This window comes from Lactuca sativa, chromosome 5 (genome assembly GCF_002870075.4).
Source record: "Lactuca sativa cultivar Salinas chromosome 5, Lsat_Salinas_v11, whole genome shotgun sequence".
Taxonomy (NCBI): Eukaryota; Viridiplantae; Streptophyta; class Magnoliopsida; order Asterales; family Asteraceae; genus Lactuca; species Lactuca sativa.
The window spans coordinates 366,427,478-366,438,884 of record NC_056627.2 but is presented as its reverse complement, the minus strand read 5'-3'; the positions used below and the strand labels follow the sequence as shown (position 1 = coordinate 366,438,884).

Here is an 11,407-nt window from a genome sequence, read left to right as displayed (position 1 = left end):
ATGGATGAATATGAATCGATGTTTTTAGTTAGCTGAAAACGTTTGAAGATTGAGGCTAATGGAGACAAGTTTTTAATTCTTTGTCATTTTTTTAAAAATTTAGACTTATTACTTTATGCAGGTATAACATTATATTTTAGTATATGATTACAATGTGAGCCTCCTTAATCTTAAATCTTGGCTCCGCCCCTGATTCAGTTAAACTCTGATTTCAACTATAAGGAGGGAGAATGAATTTTCAACGGAGGGAATAGAAAAGTCGCTGGATTTCAATTTTCAACGGGGAGGGAAGCTAGGTTTTCGTTGGAGAGAAAAGAAAAGAGGAAATTGAATATTTTGATGGAGGGAGTGAGCTTTTCGTCTAAATTACGCATCATTCTACACAAAATGCCACTAAAAGTGTTTATTTCTTTTATGGCATATGAAAAGTGTCACTAAAAACTAAAATTAATGGCACAAAAATCCAAACTAAATGACTTTTTTTTAGTGTGTGCAAAGCAGCCAAGTTAAACTTCATATTCAATTTACCTTTTTTTCCTTCCCCATGATTGACTCCGCTTTATTGTAAGTCCATAACATTCTTAAAAGAATACAGAAATCGAAATCGATTCTCATGAGCCATGATTAAATAGAAGAAGGTGGATTAAAAAACCAGTGGTACAAATTAATCAACAACATTAAAAGTCGCTAAAAAAAAGCATAATATTCATAAATAATACTAACTAATTAAGCAACTCACATTGCACAAATAATTGACACAACAATGGTACCAAACAATAAGGAGGTAATAGGGTAGGGGTAGAGAGCATTTGCAGGCGAGGTAGGTGCCATTGCTATCGTTTTTGGTGTTGGTGTTGGTGTAGTCATCGGATACTTCTTGAGGACTCTGACATCCAGCTTTTGCCCAGCTTTGCAGTGGCCCGGAAAGCTGCAAATAAAGTAGTAATGGCCGGGTCCCTTTATTCTGAATGAATCATTCCCTGTTTCATATGTTTTTACACCCACACGTGCGTTGCTGCTGATGTTGCATAACCGGTAACCCATCTGGTTCACTTGCACCACATTATGGCTCGCTGGGTCATAATGGAACCCTACATAATGTTTAATCATATTATTACATATTCTTTTTTTTTTTATGGTATTGAAAAAAGGAGGGACTTACATAGAGTATCACCAACATGAAACTTCTTTGAAGACGCCCATTTGGAGTAACTTGTATTAACAGGAGTAGTCCAACCATCTGAATCCCCAACGTTATACACTTCGGTCATCACTCCTTTGATCATCATTATTAACACAAAACGAAGCATCATTCTTACCCGCTTTACCATTTTTTTCTTTACACCAACTTGGGGTTTGTTAAATTCATACAAAAAAAGATGGTATAAGTTAGGAAGGAGTAGTGCACACATTGATTATGTGTATGGTTGTCATGTTATGATCATGATTTTTGTACTACTTTGTGCATTTGGTTGAAAGTAAGCTTCTTGTGTAACAATAACATACCCTTCTCATTTCTACCAAATCTTATATATTAGCCTTTTTAGTTACCTATGCAAACTGTTTAACCATTGTTTCTTTAACCCTTAAAAAGTTAAAATTAAGACACTATATTATTCAATCCAAAAAAGAATCATTATTTATATCACCAACACTTTATCCACATAGATATCATTTATTAATTCATCTCGTACCATAAAATGATTTTTAAACATTAAAAACCAGCATAGATTAAAAGTCCATACATAATATATTACATACATATTTGCTTTGGATACAAAACCAATTTGCAAGGAGAAAAGATGATTCCGATGTATATGGAATCAGTTATTACTTTGTAATGGCGGATGCCAATTTGAGATCAATATCTTCTTTTGCTTTTGAATCAAAAGGTTCATCGCCTATATAAAGATCCAAAATTGATCGGCATAAGAGTTGACTTTGGACGCTTCCTACTTCCTTCCCATCAACTACATGATTTGTTTGAACCAAGAACAATATTAATTAATACTGGTAAGCTATAAGCTATATATGAGTGTTTCTTTTTGACATACTGATAATTTATAGTATTTAAATATGTGAACTTACTACTGGTCCGGAGCACGTAGCCCTTTTCTTTTGAAAGGTCTATGATAGATCCACGTGGGATTTTGTATTCATCTTTAAACTGAGAAGTGAACCTGTCAAATCAAATATAAAAACGGCTTTTAAGTTTTAACTAAACAACATGTGAAAATGTAAAGAATATAAACAAAACATATAGACAGATTTTATCGTGTGATAAAAGTGGATGAAAAAAAGGCATACTTTTGAAGCAACTCCTTGTTATCAGATCCTCCAAATTTTTTTAATCTGTTTCCCACGGAATCCTCAAATGCATTACGAACAGATCGAATGCTGAGTTTTCCATAAACTATTTGTAGTCTAACAGTAACACTAACATCGCTTTCCATCAATTCTTGAGTGATGTTTTTCTGCTTTACTTCAGTGGTTGAAAGTGTTCCGTATTTCTCACTTAGAAAATTCTTGATATCACTATCATCCGCATACACACCTAAAATTAAAGGGCATTTTGATTTATCCTTTTGTCAATTTTAGATTACTTCAACCAATGTTTATGCAAAAATGCAACCAAACACTTATGAAAGTATTCTAATAAGCAAAGAAATGAATGTATAAGCGGGTAGGTTTTTCAGAGTACAATGCCTTAATAAGAAAAAAAAAATTAAAAGCATGATGTTGTAATTAAAAAAAAAGTAGGATAATATACTACACATATAAATGAAAGTATGTTGCTATTTTTTGTTTTCTCATTTCTACAATCAAACATTTATGGCTGGAAAGAATGGTTTTAGTGCTAACTGATTTGGTTTTTACATATTGCAAGAAAACTGAGTGTTTGGATGTGTTTTTAAAACTCTTTATTATAACTTAAAGTTACAACTTACAATTATCAGTTTCCAACTGTTTCTATAAAGTGAGTCAATTTACTTATATACCCTTATATCGTTGTTTTGCTGTTTTGCATTTCAAAACAATCATCCAAACACCCCTCAAAAAGTGGACGCCTGCCTTTTAAAGTTTTAATTGAATATCAATTTAAAATTTTGAAAAAGAGAACTGCAAATAACTGGTGCACTAATCTAGCTAAATGAGAACCAATAGGGAGTTCAGTGTTCTTTCTTAGGTTTCCGATCACTGAATTTGAAGTTGCGGAAAGAAACAAAGGGCATCGAAATTCATGTAAACACATTACTAATTGAGCAGAAAATTTCTAGAATTAGATTACCGAAGGCGTAAACATCGATGTTCTTCAGCCCAAACACAGCCTTTCTTCTCAATCCAATCCCTAGAAGCCCCTGAGAATCCTTCAAAACTGCCGGAAACGAAAATCCAGTCTTTGATTCGGTGACCACATCGCCGGAACCGTCGGAGAGAGATAGTGAACCCCATAGGGGAGAAGAGCGTGAGAAATTGGAAAGCAATGAGTTCAATGCGTTATGAAGAGATGGACTGGTAGTGTTTTGTGATAAGCAAATGCCAGCAGAAATGCCAGCGCCGATAGCGGCAGAGACGGCGACGGAGCAAGCGATATTTGCAGGTGAAAAGGCGCCGGAGGGGACGCGCGTTGTGGCGGGCTGAGAAAACGAGAATGGGAAGCGCAGAGACACCATTGTGTTCTCCGGCGAGTTTGATACTTTGATTGTTGTTTGTTGCCTTGTTGGCTCGAATTGATCGGTGGATTTGTTCACACTTCACATTACTTACTTATGGGCCTTGGTGGGCTTTTATTACCGACATCTTTTTGCTCTTTTACATGATCAAAATTCTAAGAAGATACCTAACCCCAATAGAAGGCTACGTTTATGCAAAGCTTTTCCAGTTTTTCTACTAAATTACAGAATGTTTTCAAACTTTAACCTTCGTGAATTTAGGATAAAATACTTTATAGCCTTAGTGATCTAAACGAAAATCATAGTATATGTTAAACCGAGAGTGTGCATAAAAAAACATCCAAATTTGACTTCGTATGAGGAAGTTATGATTTTTCTAAGATTTAGCATAGCAGTGCACAACTCAAAATTCGAATTTTAGATCGGCCGATTTTTAACCAAAAAAGTCTAAACGAGAAATGAATTTATCGTTAATATGAGTTCAACGATAAAAAGACAGTCGAAAACGGAGCTTGTATGCGAAAGATATGGACGAAACTTAGTCCTTACTCTTCGAACGCGGCGAATTCGATACAATTTTATAAATTTGAGATAGAGTGAGAATTAGCCGACGGGATCTAAATGAAAGTTGTAGTAGTCATAAATATCAACGCGTGGACATAAATAACGTCGATAATAGAGCTCGTATGCAAAAGATATGGACGAAACTTAGTCCCTACTCTTCGAGCGCAATAAATTCGATACAGTTTTGCAAATCAGAGATAGAATGAGAATTAGCCGACAAGGTCTAAATGAAAGTTGTAGTACTCGTAAATACCAACACGCGGATATAAAGAACGTAGAAAACGAAGCTCGTACGCGGAAGATACAGACGAAACTTATGGCCTACTCTACGAGAAAACCCCTGTAAATAAGAGATGAACTCTTCATATTTTCTTCACACCATAAGCCTTTCTTTCTCTCTCTAACTTCTCTCTAGACTCCCTAAACCCCCCTAAATCCTAGGAAACTTCCCTAGCGCTAGAAGAAAGCCCCGAAGCGCACAAAGGCTCCGAGAAAAAGAGTTTTTCGGCTCAGAAACTCTGCTCTAGAGGAGCCCGGTTTTTAATAAAACTCCTTGTAAGTGAAATAAGTCTATCATATTTTACATATAGCTTATATTTAAATATAATATCATTATTATGAACCTGGAAATAAGATTTATTAGTGATTCAAAGTCGTTATACTGATTGATCTACTTCAGGGGCGGTCCTAGCTAGGTGCTCGGTGTGGCACCGGCAACACCTAGCTTCTGCGCACGTAGTAGAAAAAATATAATTTTTTTTTAATTTTTACCGATTGTGCCACGATGTAAAAAAAATCGTGCAACTACTAAGAAAATTTTGTGCAACTACATAAAAAAAATATTGTCACTCTCCGGAATTACCAAACGAAAAAAAAATAATAATAATAATAACGAGCCCAAATGTCCAATGTTTTAATCAACTATTGTCTAATAATCCAATTGTCCAAAGCCCAAAATAAAACTTAATTGGATAAATTAACAATTGGGCTAATTGCTTGTAAAAAAGATAGCCCAATCTTAATTAATTGAGTGTGTAATTATCTATTATCGGTACAAGGAAAAAAAACACGATTACAATACAGAATCAACTACTCGACTTCTGTTCCTACCTCCAAAATTCGTTCGATACTTCGAGCGTTAGCCTACTGTCGGACTCGTGACCTCACAATCCTTCATCCTTGATCGATTTCATTATTGGATCGATCACAATCCTTGATCGATTTCAACAATACTCAATCACTCAATCGATAGACTCTTGAAGACTTGAAGCAAGTATCGATCAACTAATTCAACTTCTATCTTCTTTCAATTTCGACTGTTTTGGTTTATTGGTTAACAAAATCCACTTCAAAGCCCTACAATACAATTATACAATGAAACAAGTAAGTTTTACTACCAATTCGTTTAGATATTTGAAATTGATATGTTTTTTTGAAGTTATTGATTGACTTGGGATGAAATTGATTTGTTTTATTGAAGTTATATTGTTTGCTTAAGTTATATATTGCTATGTTTTTTTTATTGAAGTCATTGTTTGATTATGTGTAATTGTTATGTTTTTATTGAATTTATTGTTTGATTAGGTGAAAGCAACTTGTTTTATTGAAGTAATTGTTTGATTAGGTGTAATTCTTATGTTTTTATAGGTTAAACTAAGTGGTTTTTTTACCAAAAGACATACCTAAACTAATGAAAGTGGCGAAAAATGTTCCCAAATACCAATCACCAATCAATCGATCCCTTCCGTTTCTAATCCTAATGCAACTCCACAAACACCAATCACCAATCAATCAATCCCTTCGGTTTCTAATGCAACTTTACAAACACCATGCTCTAACCAACCTAATGATAATGTTGACTTTAAAGATCTTCCAAAGGACTCGACGGATAGGCCATTGATTACAAGTTACAAATCAAATATAAGAGATGATGTAAGAAGAGCATATTTGCTTCAAGGACATGTCAAGTAAGGGCACAGAAGTTTCCTAAAAAAATAGGTGATAGATTTAGAAGATTCGTTCCTTCATGGTTTGATGACTTTGATTGGTTGGAATATAGTGCGAAAAATAATAGTGCATATTGTTGATATTGTTATTGTGTGGGGACCTCATGGGACAAAAAGGAGGGAGAGATGCATTTGTTTCCCAAGGTTTTGATACTTGGAATAAAAAAGATGCATTTCGGACTCATGTGGGTGGTGTTGATAGTTTTCACAACAAAGCAAGAGAAAAGTGTGAGTACTTTTATGAGGGAAAAACAAGCTATTAATGTAGTCTTGAGGAGGCAAACCGAAGCAGAGGACCATAAATATAAAGCTCGATTACGTGTTTTTATTATTGTTGTTAGACTTTTATTGAAAACCGGTTTACCGTTTCGTGGTCATGACGAGTCGGTTAACTCGGAAAATAGAAGGCTTTGCATTGAAGTGTTAAAAGCCATTCGAGAGACTAGTGAAGATATTTTCAACAACACTTTAGAAAATGCTCCTAAAAACAATCAACTAATTTCCCCTAAAATTCAAAAAGAACTTGTCCAATGTTTTGCACAAGAAGTACTTTTGAGTATTCGTGAAGAGATTGGTCAAGATGTTTTGCTATACTAGTTGATAAATCTAGTGATGTTTCAAAAAAGGAACAAATGGCTATTGTTTTGCATTATGTCGATAGTATTGGCTTTGTGAAAGAAAGATTCATAGGACTAGTGCATGTGAAGGATACATCTTCTTTGACACTCAAAAACGCCATAAATGAAGTACTTACAAGTAATAAATTGAGTTTTAGTCAGGTAATTTATTCTTTACTTTTTTGTTATTTTAATTTAATATACATATATATATATATATATATATATATATATATATATATATATATATATATATATTGTTTTAAATTTTAATAGATAAGATGACAAGGTTACGATGGGGCTAGCAATATGCGAGGAGAATTCAATGGTTTGAAAGCTTTGATATTACAAGAGAATGACACAGCTTTTTATGTACATTGCTTTGCACACCAACTTCAATTGGTAGTTGTGGCTGTAGTAAAGAAGCATGATGGTGTTAGTGACTTTTTTGAGCAAATTTCGTTGGTGGTTAATGTTGTTTGTGACTCGTGTAGAAGAAAAGACTTACTACGAGAGCAAGTAAGAGAAGGGTGCAAAAATGCTTGTGTAGTGGTGAACTTGAAACCGGAAGAGGTTTAAATCAAGAGACTACACTTGTTCGAGCGGGAGAAACAAGATAGGGTTCACATTTCAACACACTCACAAGTTTGATGAAGTTGTTTGCGGATGTTCTTGTAGTTTTAGATTTTGTGAAAGAGGAGGGAGGGTCATTGGCAAAGCGTCAACAAGCATATGGAATCTTAATATATTTTAAATCCTATGAGTTCGTGTTTTACTTACATATGATGTATGCCATTTTACACCTCATGGGTACATTGTCAAAGCAACTTCAAAGAATAGATCTAGACATTTTAGAAGCGGCTTCGATGGTTAAAGGGACAATGGAGGCATTGCAATCTTTTAGAAACATAGGGTTTGCTAGCATTTTGCCAAAAGTATCCTCTTTTTGTCAAACACACAAATTTGATAATTTAGATATGGAAGAGTTGTATATTGGTGCGAGAAACCGTGGGACTACAAAGACTGATAGGTTGCATTTTGAGGTTGAAATCTTCAACACGGTGGTAGATATGCAACTTACAGAATATTGGGATCAATTTAGTGAAACAAGCATGCAATTACTAGAATACATGGGTGCTTTGAGCCCTTGTGGTTCATTTGCACAATTTGACAAATCAAAGTTATTGAAGTTGGGTAAGTTATACAAGTATGAATTTGATGATTCAGATATGATAGACCTTGAAGGATAACTTGAGATATTTTATCACTCTTGCATCAAAGATGAGCGTTTCACTAGTTTGAAAGGTATTTCCGACCTTTCTCGTTTGATGGTTAGTACGGGAAAGCATCGATCTTATCATTTGGTTTATAAGCTTTTAAAGTTAGCTTTGATATTACCCGTAGCGACCGCACATGTAGAAATATGTTTTTCAAAGATGAAGCTCTTGAAGACAAACTTGTGTAACAAAATTTGGCTATAAATTTTTGAACGACACATTGCTTTGTAATGTCGAGACCGAAGCACTTGCGAAAGTTGAAAATGAAAAAGTAATGGAGCGGTTTCAAAAGATGTCTGCACGAAGAGGACAAATTTAAATTCTAATAGATCGATGTTATATTAGGTTTAACCAGAAAAAAAATTGTGTTAGATGTTTTATATTATGTTTGACCGGAAAAAAAAAATTGTGCAACCCCTACTACTAATTCCTGCGTCCGCCCCTGATTATATATATATATATATATATATATATATATATATATATATATATATATATATATATATATATATATATATATATATATTAATTTCCTTGAGTTATCTTCTTTGTTGTGAACGACTTAAAGATAATTTCTTGAGATAGCTTAATGTTTATTTGTAGTGCTAGTGTTTTGACATTTTTTTTATTCATAATACCTAGAGTAATAATGAGATTATGGTTTATGAATGCTAGTGTCTTTATTGTCTTTTTTTGCCACTAGTAACCACTTATGTATCAGAACAAATATGTATGCTCTTAATGGTTTTGTAAATTATCAAATTTATTTTGGATATGAATTTATGCTTGCATCACTAAGTCTAATGGTTTTGTATTCTCAATGCATCAAAATTATTCTTAACTTGAATGTTAAACGGGGATCCCCGTTACCCCGTAGGGATACCCGCAAACCCGATAGTGTTTGGTAAACGGGTCCCCGTTGGGAATTGGTTCGGTGATGGGATCGATTTTCATATTCGAGGACGGGGGCGGGATTATCAAAACTCGTCCCAAACCCGCCCCGTTTCCATCCCTATACTTGATAGATCATGAAAGTAGACTTTGAGTTAATGATGAATCTAGACTAATAATTAGTCGCAATAAAGATTAGACTAAAATTTAGCGATGATAATGCTAGGTTTCGTCGAAGGAAAATAGAATCGTTAAAAGTGAAGCGCTGCCCGAGTTTGGAATCATCACTTTAACAAGTGGGTGCCTACTTACTTTCATCTTACACATAGATATGAAGTATTTTATATAAATTACGTGCTATGTGTCTATATTGTCTAAATACTTGTTGTATATGTTGGATGAAACGTTTTATACATGTTTTAAATGATCTAAACTGTATATGTATTTTATATCTACAAAATGTGTTAGGTAAAACATGGGTATATTAGAGGTGAGATAAATAATGAGCGATGAAAGATGAGATAAATGATGAGCGATGATATATGAGTGATAAAATATGGTGCGAAGCGATGACCTAAGTGATGATCCAAAACGATGAGCCAAACTATGACCCAAGTGATGGCCCCGTCATCTAGCAGAGTATGGATGACAACCACGGACTATTCTAGACAGTTTAGTGGAACACTAGCAAACTCGCAACTTGTAGGTGGTGTGAACGATGTGTTCACCCGGTGTACTCTAAAAAACCCATTGACAGGTATTACGTGTGGACTCTCGAAAACGATAATGTCAATAAACGAGATAAACCCTTACAACTATGCAGACTTAGTGTCGATTCCTTAGGATACTCATTAGGAATGAATGGAACGAGGAATGGCTAAATCTTAGGGTAGATCCTTAAGAGCAAAGAAGATAACGAGGATGGGTAATTGGGTTGATTGTTTGATGTTTAACATAATAATTATATTATTGTGGGTTGAAAATCCTATGTACTCACCAGTTTTCTCAACCTGACCCACTCAAGCTTATTTGTATCACAAGTGTCTATATGAAGCTTCTTTACACTGAGGGGTTTAAAAGAGATGTAGATCACTAGTGTAAATGAATGTAAATTCCGTTTATGCTTATGTTTCTGTATTGACGATGACATCCCAAATGTTTTAAAATGGATAAAAATACATTTCTTCGGAAATGCTTTGATAATGTATTTATCATGTTTTTCTGTGAGCAAATTCTGCAACATTTTTATTAAAAGAGGTGCTCTGATTTTTATAAAGCATAAACAAAATCGGTCTTTTCTGACCGTGAAAATGGATATGACACACATAGTCCTTTGGTTTGGTCGATATTACGAAGTAACATGACCGAAACATCTTTTTTTTAGTATAAGTTTATGGTTGGGAATTCTAGAAACCTTAAAACCATTCAACACATATGGAGAGTATACCGATTCATCAAAAGAATCTTGTGCCTCGGTCTCACATAAAGAATATGAACTCATATACGTTTTCCCTTCATCTTTTATCAATTATAACATGTAGTCATTGATAGCATCGACTTCTTCATTTGTAGAGACCAAAATAGATTTATCTTGAAAATATGATGGATCATCAAGATGGTTCTGAAAGGATGAATAAATAGTGGATACAATTGAATGAATATGGTCATACGTAAAGGGAACGATAACATCTTCTGGAAATTCAACTTCAACTTCACCATCATTGGGTCAACCAATAGTACCTTCACCAAATTTAAGAATCCATTCAGTAAATCATTTTACCTCTTTGAAATCATTGTTTGGACAGCCGACCTGAAGCCTCATGTTTACATTCAAACGTAAAATTGTACCTTTACGCCATAATCTTGATGAATGCAATGATGCCTGGATAATATCTAAACGATTTCCTCTTTGTATTACTGGAAGAATCTGTCAAAATTCACCTCCAAATACAATGGTCTTGCCTACAAACAATTTATTATTGTCTGATGAAAGGGTAACGTTTCTAAGTGTCTTGTCAACTGCTTCGAAGCAATGGCGGTGCATCATCGGTGCTTCATCCCATATGATAAGTCTATCTTTATTCAACAGTTCAACTACATCGTTACTTGGTGTATATAGAACAAAATGAATCCTCATTCAAGTTGATTGGTATATGTAATCTTGAATGCATTGTCCTACCACCAGAGAGCAAGAGTTCTGCAATATCGCTTGAAGCAATGTTGATAACAATTTCACCTTTAGATATAACAGCAACAAACAGTGTCTTCCAAACAAATGTTTTTCCTGTTCCTCCATAACCATGCAGGAAAAAGACACTACCTTTTTTGTTGTTAACAACATTGATAATTGTATCATAAACCTTTTTTTGCTCGACATT

The 11,407-nt window shown here is 34.3% G+C and overlaps 3 protein-coding genes across 3 annotated transcripts; 1 reads left to right on the top strand and 2 right to left on the bottom strand.

The window, feature by feature from the left end:
• Nucleotides 1–621: 621 nt before the first annotated feature.
• Nucleotides 622–1,563, bottom strand: LOC111917636 (chemocyanin). Its single transcript, XM_023913307.2, has 2 exons — nucleotides 1,163–1,563; nucleotides 622–1,091 (listed from the first exon to the last, which is right to left on the bottom strand). The coding sequence occupies exons 1-2, from the start codon at nucleotides 1,410–1,412 to the stop codon at nucleotides 736–738; spliced, it is 606 nt and encodes a 201-aa protein (XP_023769075.1). The 5' UTR covers nucleotides 1,413–1,563; the 3' UTR covers nucleotides 622–735.
• Nucleotides 1,564–1,691: 128 nt separating this feature from the next.
• On the bottom strand, nucleotides 1,692–3,748 carry LOC111917635 (fatty-acid-binding protein 1). Its single transcript, XM_023913306.3, has 4 exons — nucleotides 3,290–3,748; nucleotides 2,308–2,554; nucleotides 2,089–2,180; nucleotides 1,692–1,970 (listed from the first exon to the last, which is right to left on the bottom strand). The coding sequence occupies exons 1-4, from the start codon at nucleotides 3,672–3,674 to the stop codon at nucleotides 1,831–1,833; spliced, it is 864 nt and encodes a 287-aa protein (XP_023769074.1). The 5' UTR covers nucleotides 3,675–3,748; the 3' UTR covers nucleotides 1,692–1,830.
• Nucleotides 3,749–6,876: 3,128 nt separating this feature from the next.
• On the top strand, nucleotides 6,877–8,111 carry LOC111917601 (uncharacterized). The gene is made up of 3 exons (XM_052763944.1): nucleotides 6,877–7,023; nucleotides 7,356–7,434; nucleotides 7,540–8,111. Exons 1-3 carry the CDS (start codon nucleotides 6,877–6,879, stop codon nucleotides 8,109–8,111), a joined length of 798 nt encoding a protein of 265 aa, XP_052619904.1.
• Nucleotides 8,112–11,407: the final 3,296 nt, after the last annotated feature.